The 23,385-nt window shown below is 46.7% G+C and overlaps 3 protein-coding genes across 5 annotated transcripts in view; 2 read left to right on the top strand and 1 right to left on the bottom strand.

Moving 5' to 3' along the window:
• Lrrc59 (leucine rich repeat containing 59) overlaps positions 1–6,369 on the top strand; it is a 15,361-nt gene extending 8,992 nt beyond the window's left edge. Inside the window, exons 6-7 of the mRNA XM_070028338.1 lie at positions 1,434–1,607; positions 4,490–6,369. Coding sequence (XP_069884439.1) covers positions 1,434–1,607; positions 4,490–4,737 — 422 coding nt within the window. The 3' untranslated portion in view covers positions 4,738–6,369. The remainder of the gene's footprint in view (positions 1–1,433; positions 1,608–4,489) is intronic.
• On the bottom strand, positions 6,363–15,116 carry Eme1 (essential meiotic structure-specific endonuclease 1). 3 transcript variants are annotated; one of them, XM_070028335.1, is made up of 9 exons: positions 15,024–15,116; positions 11,567–12,354; positions 11,353–11,480; positions 9,035–9,121; positions 8,819–8,940; positions 8,499–8,619; positions 8,165–8,280; positions 6,981–7,170; positions 6,363–6,755 (listed from the first exon to the last, which is right to left on the bottom strand). In XM_070028335.1, the coding sequence occupies exons 2-9, from the start codon at positions 12,327–12,329 to the stop codon at positions 6,579–6,581; spliced, it is 1,704 nt and encodes a 567-aa protein (XP_069884436.1). In that variant the 5' UTR covers positions 12,330–12,354; positions 15,024–15,116; the 3' UTR covers positions 6,363–6,578. The 3 variants fall into 3 exon arrangements, with proteins under 3 accessions (XP_069884436.1, XP_069884437.1, XP_069884438.1); XM_070028336.1 differs by lacking the exon at positions 9,035–9,121; XM_070028337.1 differs by lacking the exon at positions 6,981–7,170 and having other exon boundaries at positions 6,587–6,755.
• On the top strand, positions 15,099–23,385 carry Mrpl27 (mitochondrial ribosomal protein L27). Its single transcript, XM_070028340.1, has 4 exons — positions 15,099–15,167; positions 18,588–18,719; positions 19,511–19,578; positions 22,988–23,385. Exons 1-4 carry the CDS (start codon positions 15,128–15,130, stop codon positions 23,192–23,194), a joined length of 447 nt encoding a protein of 148 aa, XP_069884441.1. The 5' UTR covers positions 15,099–15,127; the 3' UTR covers positions 23,195–23,385.

Here is a 23,385-nt window from a genome sequence, read left to right as displayed (position 1 = left end):
CTAAGGTCTAGGTAGCTGTCAATTGCTCTGCTTTCTGCTTTTGTTCTTATCTACTTAGTGTGTGTGTGTGTGTGTGTGTGTGTGTGTGTGTGTGTGAGAGAAATGTGTGTGTGTGTGTATTTGTGTATGTGTGTTTGTGAGAAATGTGTGTGTGTGTGTGTGTGTGTGTGTATTTGTGTATGTGTGTTTGTGAGAAACAAGCCGACACAGACCGACCCTAAGTTGGTTATAAACTTCTGGACTTCATAGATTTACCTACCTGAGTCTCCCAAATCCTGGGTCTACCAATGTTCAGCACTGTGCCTGACTTGCTCTGTCTTCTGGATTAGTTCCTAATTCTAGAGGAATATCACCCTTACCACCCATGCCTTCCTTCGGTCCCCCTTGTTACCTTTCTCTCTATTGCTTGTAATTAAGAATCACATAAGAATTTATTAAGCAAGTCCAAATCCTGAGAGATGCTTGTTGTTTAGGAAATGTATACTTGCTGTAGAGTAGAAGTATGGCAGTTCCATTTTAGAATTTATTCTTTTCTTTTGGTGGTAACAGGGATGGAACTCTGGGCCTTATGCTTGCTGAAAGGCTCTCTACTGATTGAGCCTTTCCTCTAGCCCATTTGCATTGGTATTTTCAAGACAGGGTCTTGCTTTATTCCCTGGACTGCAATCCTTTTACTTGTGCTTTCCTATGTTGCTGGCGGTGACAGGTATGCACTACAGTGCCCAGCCATTGTGTTTCTCCTGTAGCTGGAATAACAGACACTCCCTACCATTGTCCACTCCCCATTCATGCCCAACCATTGGTTAAGATGGATTCTTGTGCTGGGCACTGGTGGCTCACACCTGTAGTCCTAGCTACTCAGGAGGATGAGATCTGAGGATTGCAGTTTGAAGCCATCCTAGGCAGAAAAGTCCCTGTGAGACTTTTATCTCCAATTAACTACTCAAAAACCAGAGTGGCACTGTGGCTCAAGTGGTAGAGTGCTAGCCTTGAGCACAAGGAAACTAAGGGACAGCACGCAGGCCCTGAGTTCAAGGCCTATAACCAACCAAAAAAATAATAATAAGATGGAGTCTTGAGCCATTTTTCCCAGGCTGGCCTTGTGGTCCTCTAATCTCTGCCTCCCAAGTAGCTAGGATTACAGGCTTGAACCGTGTCTGGTTTTCTTTTTCTTTTCTTTTTCTCTTCCTCTTTTTTGTTTTGTTCTTTTTTTGGTGTTTTGAGTCAGGTTTCCCTGTAGACCAGAGTGGCATTAAGTCTTCCTCCTGTTAAGTGCTAAGATTTTAGGCATGCTGCACCATGCCCAGGGCTTTCTACTATTTCTTGTGTGATCCATGGTGTAAGGAGAAAGGCAGCTGAATCCATACTTAATCACTTGAGCAAACTGCCGGAGGGTTTGTAGAAGAGTTTTGTGCTGGTCTGCTTTGTTATAGAGGCAGAGAAGAAGCGTGAAGCCAAGCAACGAGCTAAGGAAGCTCAGGAACGGGAACTGAGAAAGCGGGAGAAGGCAGAAGAGAAGGAGCGTCGGAGAAAAGAGTATGATGCCCTTAAAACATCTAAGAAGGAGCAAGAGAAGAAGCCCAAGAAGGAAACAAATCAGGCTCCAAGTGAGTTTGCCCTTTTCTGAAGGTTCCAGCAGAAGTGCAGCACACACTTGAGTTTTTAGGCATGGATGAGTGAGTGAGCCTACAGACCATAACGAGACAAACTGTACTGTCAGGTCTGGGATAGCCTGGCAGGGCCTGAGAGTGCAGTTACAGGGAATGGAGGATTTACTGAGGAAGCTGGTACCTACACACTTCTGGGCCTGTGTCTTTATAAGCTGAGTCTTAGAGCATTCACAGAACAGGGAATCTCAACTAACTTTCTGTAGGATGAGGTTCTGAAGTCACTGAGATAGGCTAAGATTGCATGTAACCTGACTGGGGGACTTTTATTTTTCTGCCTGTTCTGGGGCTTGAACTCAGGGGCCCAGGTACTGTCCCTGAACTTTTTGCTCAAGGCTAGCACTCTACTACTTGAGCTTTCTTGGAAGTTAGAGACAAGAGTCGTGAGCACTTTCCTGCCTGAACTGGCTTTGAACCATGATTTTCAGATTTCAGTATGATGAGCTGAGTAGTGTGTGTGTGTGTTCGTGTGTGTTCGTGTTTGTGTTCTGGCTTTTTTGTTGATTAATTAGATATAAGAATCATGGGGGCTGGGAAAGTGGCTCAGCAGTAGAGTGCCTTGCATGCATGAGGCCCTGGGCTCAATTCCTCAGTACCACATAAGTAGAAAAAGCCGGAAATGGTGCTGTACTTAAGTGGTAGAGTGTTCGCCTTGAGCTGAAGGGCTAAGGGACAGTGCTCAGGCCCAGAGTTCAGGCCCCACGACTAGCCCACCCCCCAAAAAAAGAATCTCATGGCCAGGCAGTGGTGGCTCACGGCTGTAATCCTAGATACTCAGGAGGCTGAGATCTGAGGATTGTAGTTTAAAGCCAACTTGGACAGGAAAGTCTGTATGACTCTTTTATCTCCAATTAACCACTATAAAACCAGAAGTAGAGCTATGGCTCAAGTGATAGAATGCTAGCCTTGAGTGAAAGGGCTTAGTAAGTACATTGCCCAGGTGGTGAGTTCAAGCCCCATGACTGATAAACAATCTCATGGACTTTCCTGCCTGGGCTGACTTCAAACCACAGTCCTCAGATCTCAGCCTCCTAAGTAGCTAGGATAACAGGCATGAGGTACTGGTGCCCAGCTTGACTGGATAGGACTTTTAAGTAGAAGGTGTCGTCCCACATAAAGCCAGTAGTACTGTGATTTTATCCAAGTTGAAAGAAATTGCGAACATCAGAGGAGTCATTTGGCATGCATCCAGGGAGCCACTGATCTAAAAGCACATTTAAGTATTGTGTCTACCTCTGTATTTTAGAATCATATACTCTGGATCAGAAGGGATCTCTGAAGAGTACAGATAGGGGAGAAAGGGAAGAAGCTTCTTGCCAAAGGTGGAGGCTTGTTCATACTTGCCTTGATTAAGTCACCTTTTTAATTTAATGGGAATTATGCCTGATTTTAGTATAGGGTTAAAATTAAGAGAAAACAGGATCATGTTGTTCTTAGCATTGTAGGTGTTGTCAAGTTTTAAAGAATTTTGCTTAAAAATCTCAAAACTTAGCCAGGGGCTAGAAAGGTGGCTCAGTGGTAGAGCACTTGCCTTGCATGCATGAGGCCCTGGGTTTGATTCCTCAGCACCACATAAGCAAAAAGAAAAAAGCCAGAAGTAGAACTGTGGCTCAAGTGGTAGAGCACTTGCCTTGAGCTGAAGAGCTGAGGGACAGCGCCCAGGCCCAGAGTTCAGGCCCCACAACTGGGCCCCCCCCCAAGAAAAACAACAACAACAACAACAAAAAACTTAGCCAGGTGCTGGCAGCTCACACCTGTAATCCTAGCTACTCAGGAGACTGAGATTGCAGTTCAAAGCCAGACTGGGCAGTAAAAGTCCATGAGACTCATCTCCAATTAACCATCAGAAAACCAAAAGTGGAGGGGCTGGGAAGGTGGCCCAGTGGTAGAGTGCTTGCCTTGCATGCATGAGGCCCTGGGTTCGATTCCTCAGCACCACATAAGCAAAAAAAAAAAAAAAAAGCCGGAAGTGGCACTGTGGCTCAAGTTATAGAGCGCTAGCCTTGAGCTGAAGAGCTGAGGGACAGCGCCCAGGCCCAGAGTTCAGGCCCCACAACCGGACCCAAAAAAAAAAAAAGAAAACCAAAAGTGGAGCCATGGTTCAAAGTGGTAGAGGGCTAACCTTGAGCAAAAGAGCCCAGGCCCCGAGTTCAAATCCCACAACCAACAAAGAAAACCCCTCAAAACTTTTTTTTATTATAAACCCAGTCTATGTTTATTGCAAAGGATTTAAAATACATGTATCATATATCCTAGTATTAGTTACGTGTCCTCCATTCCCAGTAATAATTGATGTTTACAATGTGATATATTAACTTCAAGGTTTGTTTTTCTTTGGAGGAGGCCCTTGAACTCAACAATCACTTTACCTCTGCCTCCTAATTGCTGGGAATAATTAGTTATAATGCTACCACACTTGGCCAAGTTTTCTTTTTATACATATAATAGATGATGTTTATGATATTAGTAAAGCTAGGCCATTTCCCCAGTAGGCAGCAGTCTGTCCTTGTTATATGCTTCTGATAAGCTCCTCTTGCCTCAGTCCTGAGGGATCCAGATCATCCTTGTTACCAAGAGACCCTGGAGACTGAGCTACAGTAGACATGGAAAATGAGTTTCCATTTCAAATACAGTCCCTTGAGACCTTGGAGAGATTGTTTCAGTCTCTGGGAAAGTAAAGTTTTAAGAGCTCTGACATTCCTAAAGCAATTTTTTGTTTAGAGCTTGAGGAGGGGAAGTAGGTCATGTAGAAGAGACATAGATTATAGTTTTCTCAAATGGATCCAATTTGTTTTGCCAACTTTGACTTTCTCTCTCTCTAGAATCTAAGTCTGGGTCCCGCCCCCGCAAACCACCACCCCGGAAGCATACTCGGTCCTGGGCAGTGCTGAAGCTGCTGCTACTGCTGCTGGTGCTGTGTGTGGCAGGTGGGGTAGTTGCATGCCGGGTGACAGGGCTGCAGCAGCAGCCCCTCTGCACCAGTGTAAACACCATCTACGACAATGCTGTCCAGGGCCTGCGCCGCCATGAGATCCTGCAGTGGGTCCTCCAGACCGACTCCCAGCAGTGAGCTTGTCCTCCACACCTGCTGCCTCCTGGCCTTGGAGCTTGGATTCCTCTGGAATTGGGTTCTGCTGGACACAGCCTCTTTTTAGCATCAGACCTACCTGCCATCACCCAATGGCTGCTGAGTGGCACCTGCCCTGTGTAAGACTCCTTTATTCCTTAGTCAGGATTCTCTGGTGGAATGAGGAGAAATGGGAGGTGGGAAGGGACAGTTACCTGCATGCCTAAAGGAATAGGCTTAGTGCTGGGGAGAAAACAGAACCTTTTGTAGGTATACTAAGCTGTGTAAAGGCAAGGTTTATTTCTACTCAGTGGTCAGCTGTCATTTATACTTTTGTATGTCACAGACTCTTTCATTTTTCCTGGGTTTACTAGGGCAGATCAGGAAGCAGTGTGTTACTGGGAACAAGAGGAACATATTAGCAAACCCAACCTAAATTGGGGGATACCAGTTAGGACCTCAGGCATTCAAGCATTTTAGCTGCCGTACAAAAATCTGGCTATGAAAAGGACTTCACTGTTAATTCCATGTAACACTTGCAGGCAGAGAAACTGAGGCCTTCCCTGACTTGCCTGTGGTCTCCTCAGCTAGACTGAGACAGAACCCAACTCCTACTCCTGTGTTCTTTCCTTCCTCCCTGCCATTTGACCTCCTTTGTATCCATAAGAACAGAATTCACATCAGAATTATGTTTTAGCCAATATATAGAATCAGTAGACAGATGCATGACACAGAGCTCTCCTGCTGTCAGATCAGGGTCTTGGGCCGCTTCTGTGGCATCCTGCCACAAACTTTGTGGCTTCACAAAATGGCAGCTGGCCTGGCTCCTTGTCTCAGTCTTAGAGCATTAACTCCCTGATTGCCAGTTAGTAAGGAGGCAGGTCTCTGCAAAGCTGCATTGCTTGTGACCACGCCATCTTACTTGGTGTGACTAAATACCTCAAAGGCAGCCTGAAAATGCAATTTCATAGAAACAGATTTAGAACTGCTCAGTCCTAGATCTGCAACAGAAAGGAAGGAATGAAACATTAACTCATGAAGCAGAAAAGTACTGCATAACTGAAGAGTAGCACAAATGAGGTAGCTGCCTATTCTCCTGGCTGCTACACTAAGCATTCTCTTGCCACAATAGCTGGATGAAGGGATCAGAAGTGACCATGTCTCGGTGCTCATTGCTAGAAACTCCCAGTTTCAAGCTCCTCCCTGGAGAGAGTAAGGACCTGTCAGTTAAGACAGAGGGCAGGGTCCAGCTTTTAGCCCTAATGGCCCATCTGGATTGGTCTGCTATGACAACTGTCTGATACTGGAAGAAAGGACTTTGTTCTCTCCTCCTGCAACCATAGCTCTGCCACGTAGGTCTGTACCTTTCTCAGAATCACTACACATTCTTTTAGTCTTACTCTAAGCTCCAGAGCCATTGATACAAATGCTTTATTAAAACTAAACATGTAGTACATATGATGAGATACGATAATGTAGAATTCATCCTAGTGTCATAGTTCCTTGGCTGGTTGAGGCAGCTCAGTGGCTGAACCTAGTCAGGCCAACCTGCAGGTGAGAGTTCACTCTGACTTTTGAGATTTGATGTTGATTGTTTTGGATTTCTACAATTATTAAATCTATGTCTGAGTGGTCTGTCTTTGCCCTTATGTGTTTTGAGAGCTGGGTGGGCAGGATGGTTTGTCCATGGCACTGATTTTTGCTAGAAGAGGAACAGAACTGGTGAAGGAAACACCAGGTATCACCCAGGCTTGTGCCCAGCAGGTACTTCAGGTCCATTGCTGTTGGGTTTCCAGGCTGGAGAGGCAGAGCTCCAGCCTTCCTCCTGTCTGGGTGGGCTAGCATCAATCAGTACTGTCTAAGGAGAGGTCTGGCTGTAGAGTGGTCATCTGAAGGTAGATGCGCCGGGACAGCTCTGGCCCAACACGACGGGAGGTGGAAGTCACACCTTCCCCACGGCGCACCTGGATATCTGCCAGCAGATTCTGGCGTTCTTGATCTGAACAACACCGCTGATAAGCCTGAAAATGGTAAATGATTTCTTTATACTACACCATACATGGTCATCACTTGTCCATGAACCAGGAAGTTGGCATGCTTGGGATGAAAACCTATTCTCCCCACCCAAGTCGTCCAACACATACTGCTCACCTTCAAGACATTCTTGGGCCCTCAACAACATGAAGTCATCTGGTCCTACTGAATACAAAATAAGCTGGGGGGTGGCGACCCCTAAAGCAGCATACCTGCACCAGGAGCCGTGGGGATGGATAAGCATCTACAATGGCACTGGCCATTTCCAGGCTGACTCGGTTCAGCTGCTGAATCTGCCTCCTCCAGACCAGTGTGAGTCCTCTGCCAGTACGGTCCACCTTCACCCCTCCAGCCCAGTCGCTCTCCAGGCAGAAGGAGAAGCTAGTTTGATCTCTAAGCTTCCTGCAAACAGCCCGGGTGAACTAGGTTACTTGTTACTCTGACAATTGTCTCCTCAACTGGAGATTGAAAAGCCTATAGTTAGGTGTAACCAATTTGAGTCTTAAGTGATTTATTACTTTTTAGCCAAGTACACTGTTAGTTACAACTGCCTTAAAAATGACATCTTGAGCGGGGCACTGGTCATGCCTATAATCCTAGCTACTCGGGGCTGAGTAGCCAGGCCAGGAAGGAAAGTCATGAGACTCATCTCCAATTAAGCACCAAGAAGCCAGAAGTGGAGCTGCAGCTTAAGTGGCAAAGCACTAGCCTTGAGCTAAAAAGCTCAGGGGCAGGGCCCAGGCTCTGAGTTCAAACCACAGGACTAGCACACATACATACACACAAACTTGGGCTGAGGGTATAGCACAATGGTAGATCGCTTGCTTAGCAGGCACAAAGCCATGGGTTCCATCCCCAGCACCACAGAAACAACTGAATGGTCAGGTATTATCTTGTCCTTCATTAGAAGGTACCAGATTCTTTTACTTATGTTGAGAGTGGTATTGCTCAAGGGCCTGGGTATCCGGTGATTTGGAGTTTTCTGGTCCACATTTGCTAATTAGAGCCTAGACCTCTCAGTCTCTTCCAGTTTCACATATGAAATATGGGACTTGAAGAAGACTGTCTCTGAGGACTCTTAACTTTAAATTCAGACTAGGAAAACTCCTTGAACTAAGTAGACTACAGTTTTGCCTTGCTAGGGCTTATTAGCAGTCTAACCAATAGAGAATCCTGGTAACAAGGCATCACCTACAGAATGCATACCTGCACATAAGAGAATGTTTCAAAGGGACAGGATTTAAGTGTTCTACCAGATAGCCTCACCATAACATTAGCTCCTACCTCCAAAGAGGCTAGCTGCAGAATTTAGGAGAACGAGTCATTTTCTTTGTCTGAAAGAACCAGGGGAAAAGACTAGACCCAGCACAGAGGCTGGTCATACTGGGACACTCACTTGAACGGCGCCTCAGCCACAGCTTTTGTGAACGTGCAGGCCAAGTCAGATAGCTGTTTCCAACTCTGTACAACCCGAGCCTGGGCTTCTGTGTAGAGTTGCAGATCCACCAATGCCTAGAAACCCCGAGGCAACAATGGGTTAGAAAAGTAGAGACTAGTTCACTGTCCACTGTGGCTTCACCCCAACTTCTCAGCTTCCTGTTTGGTCCCTTCTATTCAGGTCCAACACAGAAGCAAGCTGCTTCTAGAGGGCATTTTATTCTGACTCAGTAGGAAATCTGGTTAAATGACCAGTGTGCACCCAAAAGACTCAGGCCAAAGGAAGTTCTTACCTCTTCTATGTCTACCCTGGACACCATGGGCTTTGTGCTGGCCTCTCGTCTCTGTTGCTTCTTTTCTTTGGTCTGTTTATTTGCCACTCCCTGTATCCTTCTCCTTGGTGGTTTCTGAGTACTGGAGCAGGAGAGATAAAGCAAAGGACAGAGCTTCAGGCTGAGCTTGGACAGAAGAGGCACAAGAGTGGTTCAGTATATCCCACAGGGCTTGTCAGGGTTGCTGTCTTGCAGAAGATTCGTAGCTGGGGTGAATAAACTCACTCTTGTTGACTCAAAAGCTGTCCCTTTAGCACCTAAATGTCAGAGGAAGTTCAAACCTGAAGCACTTCTCCCGGTCCACAATCACCAGTGACAGTGCTTTTCCTACTGTCCTTGCTGTGATGTCAGTTACGAAGCCACGAAGGGTTTCCTTCTCTTTCTCAGCGCTGTTGGGAGTTCCCTGCATGGAGGGGCAGAAAGGGTATTACCATTTGCTCCCCAGTAAGAGGTGGGCATAGTTCCATGCCCAGCCCTATCCCTCTGGCCCTGCCCACCTGCTTTAAGTTGTAAACCAAAGACTCAAAAGTCTCTGCCGTGAGCAACACCAGGATTGTGGGCTCTTCTACCCACTCTTCTGTATCCTGCCAAAGGGCCCAGAGCACAGCACAGTGAGAGAAGTCAACAAGGGTAAGGGTGCCACGAGTGGCCCAGGTGTTCCAGATGAAAAACTCCCCACCCAGCGTGCATCATCCTGTTCTTCTTGACTGACGTCATAGTAACAAGAACCTGTTTCTTCCCAGTCTTCAACTGTTCAGTGGTGCATGGTATCTCAAGAGACATGGAAGAGATGATCACTAAGGCTGGGAAGACAGCTCAGTGGTAGAGGGCTTGCCTAGTTTGCATAGGTCCTGGGCTTGATCTCTAGCCTCTCTCTCTGTCTCTCTCTTCTCACATACACACACATATGAAGAGGATGAAAAAATTAGCAAGTTGAAAGATGTGAAGTAACTACCAAGTTTTTTTTTTTTTTGTATGTATTTTTCCCTTGAGTTTGCTAGGCAGTCACTCCTAACAGTACAGCTCCAGCCCCAGCCTATTTTCTATGCATTGAAAAAAAAAAAAGAAAAAGCCTCTGAGCTTCAAAGGGTTATATAAGGGTGTGGGGGAGGGGGGCTGCCACAATTTAGCATGTTCATCCAAGTGTCCAATGCTTTTTGATCAGTCATCCCTTCCACCATTCTCCTCAGACTCATTTCACATTTCCCACTTTATCACCTATGTACATTGAGTATTCTGGCTATAGTTGTTCTATGCATTTTGAATAGAGGAATGGAGGGAACAAATAACTCTGGCTCTTAATTCAGATGCTAAGATCTGGGTGGACCTTACAAATATATAGAAACCTTTGAGAAAGAAGAATCCCAGGACAAACCTCCATCTGTGAGAGCACCTTCTCTTTCTTCATCAGAGCTAGAATGCAAAGCCTAGGCTGCTTCTGGGCCAAAGATCCTACAGCAGCACAATTTCATAGTGATTGGGAAGCAGGACTTCTTCCAGTTTTCTGATTTGGTCCCTACAAGCAAGAGCAAGACTCCCAATACAGCAAAGTATACTGGGAGCTCTGGTTCTAGTTTCAGCTGTGATCCTGAACCAGACTGTTATTTCTCCACCTGTGACTTGTGGGGAATTCCTCCTTCAGGATAACCACAGCTGAAACAAGAGATTGTGGTGATGCTTTGGGAGGATAAAAAGTACTGTGAATACAAAGTTTGCTAACACCTGATGTAAATGTGGAAAAGCGTCATACTGAAAAAGTTATGAGATCCCTCCTCCCACTAGAGGGGGGGGGAGAAAAACATCTTAATGTTTCTTATCCTAACTGTGAAAATAAAGAGAACTTGTAGTCACAGATAGGTACTGGATAGGTACTGGAAGTGCACTAGCCTGGGAAGGCTGGGCAGGGTAGGGAAGGAACAGGTTCCATGCACTTACTAGGTGCTGGTCCCCACTACAGGGACTAGACTGACAGGGATATAACACTGTCTCACACAAGGAAACAGACACCAAGACAAGTGATGACTTGCCTGGAGTTGCCACAATAAAGCCATGAGGCTGGGATCCAAACACAGCCCCCAATTTCTAAAGCCCAGTCAGAGAACTAGTCATCAGACACAGATGGATTATCTTCCTCTGACCTACTCGGTGCAAGGAGGCAATTGCTACCAATATTACACAGCCCTCATGTCCTCCACTTCCCAGCCATAAAGCTGAGTATGAGACTGGAGGGAAAGCGGAGAGTGAAATCCCTTCCCAATGGGGTTACTGTACATTTGCTAGACTGCCCTACCCTAGGTCAAAGCTTCTCTGAAGGTAGTCCTCTCTAATTCTTCTAGATTCTGCTAACTACTTCCTCCCTTCATCTCTTAGGGATTAACAGCTTTGCAGGTGGGTCTTAACCAAAGGCCATTTTCCCCCCATAAAGGACATATTTGTCACACCTGGGAGGGGCACTATTAGCATCGAATGGGTGAAAACCACAGATGCTGCTAAAATATTCTACTGTGCATAAGACGGTCTCTATCCCCCAGTCCCACTAGCTCCTAACAAAGAATTGCCTGATCTGAAATCTCACCAGTACTGAGTTAGAAAAGCCCTCACTTATGCTATCAAGATGCAGCTACTGTGCTGTCCCTAGTACCCTACCCACGCCTTGAAAAACAGTCCCTTTATTAAATCCTCCTCAAATTATCCAAAGTACCATCTGTTTTCCTGATGCAGCCCCAAATTTACATATATATTCTTTAAAATAAAAGTCTATCCAGTAGCTCTAAAGAGTCGGGGGAGAACTATTGGCTAGAACTATGACCCCTACCTGAGACAGCCCTGCCCTTCTCCGCCATGTGATACTGCAAGGCACAGCCTGGGATTCAATCACACAGCAGCACTCCATGGACTGCAGCGCTCCGAGGAGCTGGCCCCCACCTTCCATCTGTAAAAGCACTGAAACAGATGGGAAAGGGCCTGTCAGTGGAGAGGTCCAGGAAGCAGAGAGCTCAGCTCAGGGTGGAGACAGATATTAGGAGGACCTGGATCCAGCACCACAATGATGTGTTTCAAGCATTCCTCTGGCCTCAAAGCTTTCAGCTTGTCAGCTGGTGCTGCATTCTTTTTTTCTGGTTGTCTCAGGGTGCTTTCTTTGCAGCTTGCTTGTTTCTGTGGCTGGCATCTCTGAGACCCTCTTTTCTGAACCTTCTGACTATTCTTGGTTCTCTTTTGAGGTGGGAAGGTGTCAGAATTCATTTCGGTTTCTGCCAACCTGTTGCTCTGGACAAGACAGGTAGATTGGTAGCCTAGGAGCTGATGACATGGACTGTCTAAAATAGGGTCTTGGTTATCTGTTGCTCTCTTTGAGGTATTATGGAGAGGAACATCAGGGATCTTTAGAAATGGCTGCTTTTTCTGGTCATTTTGTTGATCCAAAACAGTTTTAATTGGGAAGCTGGAGTCCTCAGTGCTTGACTGCTTGTGTGCCAAAAATTTACAGGCTAGTCTTTCAGCCAGAGGCATAATTTCCTCTTCATCCTCACTTCCACTGCTTAGCACTCTGATGGGCTTTGTTTGAGTGAATGTTTCATTTGTGTCTGGGAAACGTGGTAGATCTTTCAACTCTGGCGATGGAGGAAGAGACGCCTCAGAATCTGAAGTCTCAACCACTACAATCTTCTCCACTCTGTCAGTCTGACTCCTCTTTGTTAAAGGTGGTACTTTTTTCAGAAAGGAAAATGTTGGCAACTCGTCAGAATCACTCTCTGTGGAAGCCATTGAGAGGGATGGCTGTAATAGAGTCATCAATATGTGCTATCCAATTAGTTGCCTAAAAGGAAGAGAGATGAGACATAGAGGATAACATTCATGTTTTCTTCTAGCCAAGCTTTATAAAGATAAATATGACATGTAGAGAATTAGAGAAATAAAGGCTGGGGGCCTGGCTCCATGGTTGCACTAGCCTATCAGGCTCAAGGCCCTGAGTTCAAACCCAATGCTACAAACTACGAGGGGTGGGGGCAGGGACTGGAGAAACAGGAAATACATGACTGAATATAGTAGTCTAGTCTAACTAGTAGTCTACTCTAACATGATGCCTGTTCAAATCCTAAGTCAAGATAAGGTATAAACATAGTAGAATTGTTATTAGAAAACTTAAATATTTTTTGTGTGTCTGTGTGTGTCAGTACTGGGGCATGGTTTTTCAAACTCAAGGCTGGCAATCTGCCAGCTTGTGTTACAACTCCACTTCCACCTTTTTGCTAATTTCTTTACATCTCAGCCTCCAGAGTAGCTAGAATTACAGGCATGAGCCACTAACACTTGGCTAGAAATATAAAATTTAAAAGTCACCTTTTGAAAGGTGATAGTGATGAGGTGAACACGATTGACACACTTTAAATGTATGTTATGAAAACAGAATAATGTAAATTTTTTGGGGGGGGTTCAGTTGTGGGGCCTGAACTCTGGGCCTAGGCACTGTCCCTCAGCTCTTCAGCTCAAGGCTAGCGCTCTACCACTTGAGCCACAGGGCCACTTCCGGCTTTTTTCTTTTTTCTTAGTGGTGCTGAGAAATCGAACCCAGGGCCTCATGCATGCAAGGCAAGCACTCTACCACTGAGCCACCTTCCCAGCCCCCAATAATGTAAAATTTATTAAAAACTTTTTTTTTTCTACAAAAGGTGGGGAGAAGGGAAGAAAGACTGATTGATGGGGTGAATTTGGCCAAAACACATTAGAAGCCTGTTAAGACATCTCACAATGAAATGCCTTTATACAATTAATATGAGGCAATACAAATCTTGTTTTTCAAACTGACATAAATTCACATAATATTTATCATTTAAAAGACCGACAGCTAGCTGGGTGCTGGTGGCTTACACCCATAATCCTAGCTACTCAGGAGGCTGAAATCTGAGGATCACAGTGACCAGCTTGAGCAGGAAAGTCTGTGAGACTTTTTTTTTGTCAGTGTGGGCTTGAACTTTGGGGACTGGACACTGTCCCTCAACTCTTCAGCTCAAGGCTAGCACTCTACCACTTGAGCCACAGCACCACTTCCGGTTTTCTGGTGGTTTATTGGAGATAAGAGTCTCACAGACTTGGGGCTGGGAAAGTGGCTCAGTGGTAGAGTGCTTGCCTTGCATGCATGAGGCCCTGGGTTCTATTCCTCAGCACCACATAAGCAGGAAAAAAAAAAGCTGGAAGTGGTGCTGTGGCTCAAGTGGTAGAGTACTAGCCTTGAGCTGAAGAGCTGAGGGACAGCGCCCAGGCCCAGAGTTCAGGCCCATGACTGGAACCCCCCCAAAAAACCAAGAGTCTTATGGACTTTCCTGCCCAGGCTGGCTTTGAACCTCAATCCTCAGATCTCAGCCCCCTGAGTAGCCAGGATTACAGGCATAAGCCACTGGTGCCTGGCTTTCTGTGAGACTCTTATCTCCAATTAACCACCAGAAAACTGGACTTGGCGCTGTGGCTCAAGTGGTAGAGCACTAGCCTTGAGTTGAAGAGCTCAGGGACAGCGCCCAGGGTGAGTTCATGTCCCATGACCAACAACAAAAAAAGACCTTACAGCTAAGTGTCTAGGGGTATATCTTAGTGGTGGAGTGCTTGATTGGTATGCACAGGACTACAGGCTCAATCCCCACAAAAACAAAAGCAAAAAAATACTGTTTGGTGAGTTTTAGTATATTCAATGTTGTGTAACTATTACCACTAATTCCAGAACATTATCACTTCAATAAGAAATCCTATAGCCAGTAGTCATTGCCCATTCCTCCTCTTCTCTTCAACTAAACATCTATTGCTTATTCTGGATATTTCATGTAAACATAATTATAAATTATATATATATATATTTCATGTAAACACAATTATACACTATGTGGTCTTTTATGCCTAGCTTCATGTTTTTCAAGGTTCATCTGGGTTGCAGCAGCAGCATGCACTAATACCTTTTTGTTATTCCCAGCTGGATAAAATATTCTCTTGCATGGCTATGCCACATTTCATTTATCCATCCATCACTTGTTACTTGGTTTTCTTCCATTTTTTTTAACTATATGGATAATGTTATTGTGAACATTCCGGCACAAGCTTTTGGGTGGGCACATTTTCACAATTCTCTGGTGTAAATGCGGAGGACTGGAATCGCTGGGTCATACCAAGGATGATCATTTCTTTGGTACTGTGGGTGTGGCCCTGGTAAGCCACCTAACCTTTCCGTTTCATTAGTCCAATACCCACTCCAGGTCTGTGAGAATTAACAATAACGCCTCGGCCGCGCTGGGCACCGAGTATGGCACCCAGTTATCCGGCCGAGCAGCGTGGAAGGGACCCCCGACCCCACCCTGGGCCTCCGCGGGCGCCAGCAAAGCCAGCTTTAAGCAAACCGCCGACAGCCACGCTCCACCTTCGGAGGCCGGCGATCCGGTGCCTAAGTCCCGGGACGCCCCGGCCACCAAGCCCCGGCGCACCGCTGCGGTCCACAGCGCTCACCTGCAGCTTCTCCCGCCACTCTTTCAACAGCCACGCACGGCCCGGAAGTAGACCTCCCGGCAGCGGAAGTACACTTCCAAACAGGCCGTGAGTGTCGGTCAAACATGGCGTCGGCCGTGCTGGCGCTGAGGACGCGAGCAGCTGGTAAGCGGACGCCGTAGCAATCACGGAGCGAACTAGTAGAGAGGCAGGATTGGGGGTGTGGGTGGGAGCTGGTCCCAGTGGGAGGGTGTGGACGAGCGGGGTTTGAAGGGCGCTGGGGCTGGGCACGTGCCGCGTCCTGCGCAGGGCGGGGGTGGAGGGAGGGGCGGGGCGGGGGTGGAGGGAAGGGCGGGGGCGGGGCGGGGGTGGAGGGCGGGGGCGGGGCGGGGGTGGAGGGAGGGGCGGGGCGGGGGTGGAGGGAAGGGCGGGGGCGGGGCGGGGGTGGAGGGCGGGGGGGTGGAGGGCGGGGGCGGGGCGGGGGTGGAGGGAAGGGCGGGGCGGGGCGGGGCGGGGGTGGAGGGCGGGGGGGCGGGGTGGAGGGAGGGGGCGGGGCGGGGCGGGGGTGGAGGGAAGGGCGGGGCGGGGCGGGGGGGGGGGGGTGGAGGGAGGGGCGGGGCGGGGGTGGAGGGAAGGGCGGGGGCGGGGGCGGGGGTGGAGGGAGGGGGCGGGGCGGGGGTGGAGGGAAGGGCGGGGCGGGGCGGGGCGGGGGTGGAGGGCGGGGCGGGGGCGGGGTGGAGGGAGGGGGCGGGGCGGGGCGGGGGCTGGGCGGGGGTGGAGGGAAGGGCGGGGCGGGGTGGAGGGCGGGGGCGGGGCGGGGTGGAGGGAGGGGAGGGGCGGGGCGGGGGTGGAGGGAGGATGCGGGGTGGAGGGGGCGGGGCGGGATGGAGAGAGGGGAGGGGCGGGGGCGGGGCCAGGCGGGGTTTCCATGGTCGACCGACTTGGGTCGGGGGTGGTCACTGCTGGCTTCCCTGGTGGCTGGGGCCGGAGCCTCGGTTTATGCGGATTCCTTCATCTATGTAGAAGACTTAACTTTTAACAGTTAATTCATTTAAAAGATTTAAGACGGACTTTGGGCCAATCCTGCAGACTTCTCTAACTCCTGGTCTGCTCTTTTCTGGGAAATTAGCTACATAAAAATAAAATAATGGGAAGTTACAGTGCTGTGAAGAAGGAGAAGATGAGCGTGTGGCTCTTTCCGCTAAATGGTAAAAGAAGGGCTCTGAGGATATAATTGAGTTACAACCTAGAAAAGATTTTGGGAGGCCTAGCCCTGACCAGAGAGGGTAAGAGTCTCAAGGATTTTCCAGGCTGGTCTTGAACCCTGATCCTCAGATCTCAGCCTACTAAAGTAGCTAGGATTACATGCATGAGCCACTGGTGCATGGCCCAATATTATGTTTTTGAGAAGCAAACTGTTCTTTTTATAAATTTAAAAGGTGTTGGGAGGGGCTGGGAATGTGGCTTAGTGGTAGAGTGTTTGCCTAGCACGCATGAGGCTCTGGGTTTGATTCCTCAGTACCACATAAACAGAAAAAGGCAGAAGTGGCGCTGCAGCTCAAGTGTTAGAGTACTAGCCTTGAGCAAAAGAAGCTCAGGGACAGTGCCCAATCCTTGAGTTCAAGCCCCAGGCCTAGATAAAAAAGGAGGGGCAGGGGCTGGGAAGGTGGCTCAGTGGTAGAGCACTTGCCTTGCATGCATGAGGCCCTGGGTTCAATTCCTCAGCACCACATAAGCAAAAAGAAAAAAAGCCAGAAGTGGCACTGTGGCTCAAGTGGTAGAGCGCCAGCTTTGAGCTGAAGAGCTGAGGGACAGTGCCCAGGCCCAGAGTTCAGGCCCCAAGACCGGACCCCCCCCCAAAAAAAAAAAAGGAGGGTCGGGAACAGGCTTGGGGTAGAGTGCCTGTTAGTGGTAGAGTGCCTGTTAGTATGCAGAAAGCCCTGGGTTCTATCCCCAGAAGTGCAGAATGAATGAATAAATATATAAATGCATGAAACCAGATGGAAAACCTAATTTTTGCATAGCAGCTGGTTAGATCATCCACACTGAGGGGAACGATGGGGAGTAGGAAGGTAAGGTAGGAAAATCAAAGTCCCAAGCACTCATTCATAAGTGAATGAATAGATGTTTAAAGGTAGGTAGGGCTGGACGCTGGTGGCTCACGGCTAAAATCCTAGCCACTCAGGAGGCTGAGATCTGGGGAATTCCAGTTCAGAACCAGCCTGGGCATGAAAGTCTGTGAGACTCTTATCTCCAATAAACCACTCAGAAAACCAGAAGTGGCACTGTGGCTCAAGTGGTAAAGCGCTCGCCTTGTGCTGAAGAGGGCAGGGACAGTGCCCAAGCCCAGAGTTCAAGCTCCACAACCAACAAAAAAGAATAAAAAGAAAAAGAAAAGAAAAAAAAGGTAGGTAGGTCCTGGTGCTGAGCGGTTAATAATTTGTGTGTGTGTGTGTACCCATCCCAGTACTACAACTTGAACTCACTCAAGCCATATTTTTCTTTCTTTCTTTCTTTCTTTCCTTCCTTCCTTCCTTCTTTCCTTCTTTCTTTCGTTCTTTCTTTTTCTTTCTTTCTTTCTTTCCTTTGCCAGTCCTGGGGCTTGAACTCAGTGCCTGGGCGCTGTCCCTGAGCTTCTTTTGCTCAAAGTTAGCACTTTACCACTTGAGCCACAGCACCACATCCGGCTTTTTCTTTTCTTTTCTTTTCTTTTGGGGGGGGGGGTCCAGTCGTGGGGCCTGAACTCTGGGCCTGGGCACTGTCCCTCAGCTCTTCAGCTCAAGGCTAACGCTCTACCACTTGAGTCACAGTGCCACTTCGGCTTTTTTCTTTTTTCTTATGTGGTGCTGGGGAATCAAACCCAGGGCCTCATGCATGCAAGGCAAGTGCTCTACCACTGAGCCACCTTCCCAGCCCCTCTGGCTTTTTCTATGTATGTGATACTGAGGAATTGAACCCAGGGTTTCATGAATGCTAAAGAAGCACTCTACCAGTAAGCCACATTCCCAGCCCAGATCCTTATATTCTTACATAGCTTTTTGGCTTAAATTAGTGTTCTACCACTTGAGCCACACTTCTATTGGTTAATTCTACTGTTTTCTGCTGATTAATTGGAGATAAAAATCTTGGGGATTTTTCTGCCCTTAGCTAGCTTTGAACTGAAGTCTTCAGATCTCAGCCTCCTGAGTTGCTAGGATTAAAGATATGAGCTACTACTGGTGCTTGGGTTCTTTGTAAGGTATCTCTGGTCCTTTGTTACAACCAGTTTGTGTTCTGATGAAAACTTGAGAAACCCATGCAATGGGAACTCTGAATTTAGGCTTCCGACACCTTCAAAGCCTCTCTAAAGACCCTGGTCCACAAGCCATCTCTGTTAGGTGTTCTGCTTCCATGTTAGCAAATGTTGTAGTTCATTTTCCTTTTCAAATAAATGTTGAGCCAGGTTCTAGAGAAGAAGTACTTCCACATTTTTTGTCTCCCTTACGTATCTTTCTCCCTTGCCACCAGTAAATTTAGCCTAAGGTCTGTAGAGAGGTCAAGAATATATTTAGGGGCCTGTGTGAACAGTCTCTATTTTCTTGGTAGTTACAGCTCTGGTTAGTTCCAGTCCAACTACAGTTCTTGCTGTTAGATATGCATCCAAGAAGACAGGTGGTAGCTCCAAAAACCTGGGTGGAAAATCACCAGGCAAACGCTTTGGCATCAAGAAAATGGAAGGTGAGTATGTGCGTCAGCTGCCCCCTGCTCTGCCCCTACTCTGTCTCTCTGTCTCTCTGTCTCTCTGTCTCTCTGTTTCTCTTTCTCTTTCTCTTTTTCCCTCTCTTTCCCTTCCCTCCCCTTCCCTCCCCTCTCTCTCTCCCTCCCCTCCCTCCCCTCCCTCCCTCCCTCCCTCCCCCCTCTCTCTTTTTCTTTCTTTCTTTCTTTCTTTCTTTCTTTCTTTCTTTCTTTCTTTCTTTCTTTCTTTCTTTCCTTCTTTCCTTCTTTCCTTCTTTCCTTCTTTCTTTCTTCCAGTCCTGGGGCTTCAACTCAGGGCCTGGGCACTGTCCCTGAGCTTGTTTTTGCTCAAGGCTAGCACTCTACCACTTAAGCCACAGTGCCACTTCTGGCTTTTTTTTCCGGTTTGTCTGGTACTGAGGAATCACACCCAGGGCTTCATGCATGCTAGGCCCAGACCTGCCCCTACTATTTCTTAGGAGAGCTAGAGAACAATGAAAGTGTACCTGGGCTGGTTTCTTCACGTAGTACCTGGCTCTATATTGAAGGGGCATTAAGCTCTGAGAGGTGTGAGAGTGCCTGAGGAGGAGTGAGCCATAGTTAGGGAAGAGGTCCGAGATGAGATTGGGGTGTTGCTTGTGTTACACAATCACAGAATTGTTATTGACCAGGAGCAGGCCTAGAGGTTGTCTGTAGCACTTGGACATGTTTTCTTAGCATTTGGACATGTTTTCTTAGCAGTAGGCTGTGTAGCTATAATCTGGGCTCAGCATACCTGTCGTTTTCTCTTCTAGGTCACTATGTTCATGCTGGCAATATCATTGGGACTCAGCGCCATTTCCGCTGGCACCCAGGTGCTCATGTGAGTTGCTCTGTGACCCCCCCCTTGTCTCTTTTCTAGGGCAACCTTTTCATACTTTTAAGCATAGTAATAATAGAAACAGTTGCAGTTATTAGGTAATTACCATATGCCAAGCATTGTGCTAAATGCTATTTCTGCTTTATCTCATTATCACATCTGCACTTTACAGGTGAAACACTAGAGACTCTTAAGAGAGTTGCAGGGCCAAAATAATAGCTGAGATTTAGATCATTGCACATTGTATGACCATTTTTCTCTTCATTGGGAAATGGAGGTAGGTTGAATAATGTACATGTGAGGCAACTGCAGCTGCTTGAGGATTAAGAAGCAATATGTTGAAGTTAGAGTGAACTACCAAAATGCTATGTATTTTACAGTGTTTTTATTAATCCTTTTTGTCAGATTTGTCTACTTGGGCTGGCTTTGAGCCACAGTTTTCAGATCTCAGCCTCCTGAGTAGATAGGATTATAGGCATAAGTCACAGACACCCAGCTAATCAATAATTTTAATAAAATAAGCATCCTCCCCTCTTTTTTTAAAATTGTCCCTGAGCTGCTTTTTTGCTCAAGGATAGCATTCTAGCCCTTGAGCCACAGCTCTGCTTCTTTTTGCTAGTCAATTGGGGGTAAGAGTCTCTTAGACTTCTTTGCCTTGGCTGGTTTTGAACTGCAGTCCTCAGATCTAAGCTTCTGAGTAGCTAGGATTACAGATGTGAGCCACTAGTACTTGGCCAGCATTTCCCTTTTTATAACTCAAAAGGAATTTTTAAATTCTATTAGAATTTAAATGCAATAAAATGCATTAAATTGCAATAAATTCTTCTACTAAAATTAACAACAAAAACAGATTTTGGTCTGTATATATATAATATATATATATATATATTTTTTAATATATATTCTGCCTTTAGTGTAGTGTTAGCCTTCTGTTTTTACCTTTCCTTTCTCTCAATTCTTGGAGGATGAGATGTAATTTCAGAAATTCTTTTGAGTCTTGAGAAAATAACTGTAATATACTTACTTTTCATTGTTTCTAAGAGTTTTTCTTTTGCATAATTTTTTTAGTTGGTTGAAAGGTAGCTTGAGGTTAATAAAATTTTGTGTGTGCATCAGAAGTAAGACCCAGACAGGCATGGTAGCTCATACTTATAGTCCCAACACTTGGGAGGCAGAGGTTGAAGGGTTGAAGGATCAAGCATTCCAGGTGTAGCTGGACCCTGGTGGCTCATGTCTATAGTTATTCAGGAGGCTAAGATCTGAAGTATAACAGAAGCCAGCTAGGGCCAACCTAGAAGCATAGCTCAAGTGATAGAATTCCAGCCAAGCAAGCATAAAGCCCTGAGTTCAAACCCCAGTACTGACAAGAAACAAAAGAAAGGAAAGTCAGCCTAGCATACATAGTATCACAACCTTGTCTTTTTTTATTTCATTTTTTTTTTGTCATGGGTCTTGAACTCTGGGCCTGGGTACTGCCTCTCAGCTCTTCAGCTCAAGGCTAGTGCTCTACCTCTTGAGCCATAGTGCCACTTCTGGTTTTCTGAGTGGTTTATTGGAGATATGAGTCTCATGGACTTTCCTGCCTGGGGTGAACTGTGATCCTCAGATCTCAGCCTCCAGAGTAGCTAGGATGACAGGCATCAGCCACCCATGCCTGGCTAACTTTATCTTAAAAAAAAAAATTGTTATTAAGTAGTTGTATAAAGGATGTCTAATTCCCTACGTCAGGTTATGAGTATAGTGCTCCTTTGTTAGTGTCACCCCTTTGTCCTCCCCCATCCTCCCATCCCTACTCAAGACCTTATCTTTTTTTTTTTTTTTTTTTGGGTCCGGTCGTGGGGCCTGAACTCTGGGCCTGGGCGCTATCCCTCAGCTCTTCAGCTCAAGGCTAGCACTCTACCACTTGAACCACAGCGCCCACTTCCGGCTTTTTTCTTTTTGCTTATGTGGTACTGAGGAATCGAACCCAGGGCCTTGAGCATGCAAGGCAAGCGCTCTACCACTGAGCCACCTTCCCAGCCTCAAGACCTTATCTTTAAAAAAATTTTTAATTAAGAATTAGAGCTCAGCTGGGCGCTGGTGGCTCACGCCTGTAATCCTAGCTACACAGGAGGCTGAGATCTGAGGATTGAGGTTCAAAGCCAGCCCGAGCAGGAAAGCCCGTGAGACTCTTATATCTAATAAACCACCAGAAAACCAGAAGTGGTGCTGTGGCTCAAGTGGTAGAGTGCTGACCTTGTGCTTGAAGAGCTCAGGGACAGCCCCCAGGCCCAGAGTTCAAGCCCCATTACCAAAAAAAAAAAAAAAAAGTAGAGCTCTATAAGATAGAGATTTCTTCATAAGGTAAAGAAGTTCTTCGTTAAAACAGAACTGTCTTCTTCATAGTAAGTATTAGTTTTGTTTTTTTCCTTCCAAAAGACACCTACCCTTCCCTTTTGTAACCAGTTTTCGCCCCCTCATTCGGTAATTTTTTTTCTCTGTACTGGGAATCAAAAACCCAGAGCCTTCACTCATGCCAGGCAAGTGCTCTCATTAAGTAGCACTCACCATGTCCAAACTACTTTTTGGCAATTTAATAAAGAAGGACTACTATAACTTATAATTATTTCAAAGAAGCTAATTGGATACAAACTGATTATATATGTGACGTTGGATATGTGATCCAAAGTTTACTGAAATAATAGTATAAGCTAAAGAATTTTGAGCTAAGTAGTATTCTAAGATCTTTATGATTGCTATTAATCTTTAAGAGAACCCTATAAAAGTATTGTCCCCATTTGTAGATGAAAAAACAAAACAAAAAATTCCCTAGCTGGGTGCTAGTGGCTCATGCCTATTTTCCTAGCCACTCAAGAGGCTGAGATCTGAGGATCACGGTACAGAGCCAGCTCGGGCAAGAAAGTCAGTGAGACTCTTATCTCCAATTAACCACCAGAAAACTGGAAGTGGTACTCTGGCTCAAATTGGTAGAGCATTAGCCTTGAACAGAATAGTTAAAGGCCAGCATCCAGGCCCTGAGACCTACTGGAAAAAAAAAATCCCTAGTGCTGGGATTACAGGTGTGTGTAAACCTGGCTTTAAGTCTAAAAGCATGTTTCTAGGGACTGTGAATTGGCAGCATCCTCCTATGCCTGGTTTTAGAAGCTGTCCAGTGTGGCTCTGACCAGCTGCAGAGACATGACTACAGTATTAGCCCTCTGGGATAGAACAGCCACCTGGATTGTTTTCTTTTTCTCTCTCTGTTATGGAGTCAGTAAATAAGTAGAAGCAAAGAAGTACCAAACAGTGGGAAAAGGAACCTGGAGATGGTGATCTCTACCTCTCCTTCTGCCCCAGATCCTGATCTGAGGTCAAAGTTGGAGGTTCTGGGATGGACCACTTGTCTCTCCAGCTAACCAGGTCTGTGTTACAGGTAGGGCTGGGGAAGAAGAAGTACCTGTATGCCCTGGAAGAAGGGATAGTCCGCTACACTAAAGAGGTGTATGTGCCCAACCCCAATGATTTGGAGGCTGTGGATATGGTCACCAGGCTACCCAAGGGTGCTGTGCTCTACAAGACTTTTGTCCACGTGGTTCCTGCCAAACCTGAGGGCACCTTCAAACTGGTAGACATGCTGTGAAGTTCTGGGGCCTTCGGACAGAGACTAGAATCCAGGTGACAGGAGAGAGTAACATCAGAAGTCCAAGGCCTCCAAGGAAGAGGTCTGCCAGATGGTGGCTGTGGGGGACTCTGCAGTGCAGGGAAACCCTAGGAGGTCTGAAGCTAAATAAAGCTGACTGGAGTCCCCAGTGTGCTTTGGGGACAAACCTA

The sequence above is a fragment of the Dipodomys merriami genome, unplaced genomic scaffold (genome assembly GCF_024711535.1).
Source record: "Dipodomys merriami isolate MVZ:Mamm:240054 unplaced genomic scaffold, mDipMer1.0.p SCAF_19, whole genome shotgun sequence".
In the NCBI taxonomy this organism is placed as follows: Eukaryota; Metazoa; Chordata; class Mammalia; order Rodentia; family Heteromyidae; genus Dipodomys; species Dipodomys merriami.
Note: the sequence above shows the minus strand (reverse complement) of the source record. Positions and strands in the feature narration are given on the sequence as shown.

Bases quoted from the DNA above. Each gene is read 5' to 3' on its own strand.
- Mrpl27 (XM_070028340.1), top strand. From the start codon at position 15,128: ATGGCGTCGGCCGTGCTGGCGCTGAGGACGCGAGCAGCTG. The intron at 15,168-18,587 runs GTAAGCGGACGC...TTTTCTTGGTAG, and splicing joins GCTGAGGACGCGAGCAGCTG to TTACAGCTCTGGTTAGTTCC. The intron at 18,720-19,510 runs GTGAGTATGTGC...TTTCTCTTCTAG, and splicing joins TGGCATCAAGAAAATGGAAG to GTCACTATGTTCATGCTGGC.
- Eme1 (XM_070028335.1), bottom strand. From the start codon at position 12,329: ATGACTCTATTACAGCCATCCCTCTCAATGGCTTCCACAGAGAGTGAT. The intron at 8,281-8,498 runs GTAAGAACTTCC...CGGGGTTTCTAG, and splicing joins CCAGGGTAGACATAGAAGAG to GCATTGGTGGATCTGCAACT. The intron at 6,756-6,980 runs GTATGCTGCTTT...TACCATTTTCAG, and splicing joins CCCCACGGCTCCTGGTGCAG to GCTTATCAGCGGTGTTGTTC.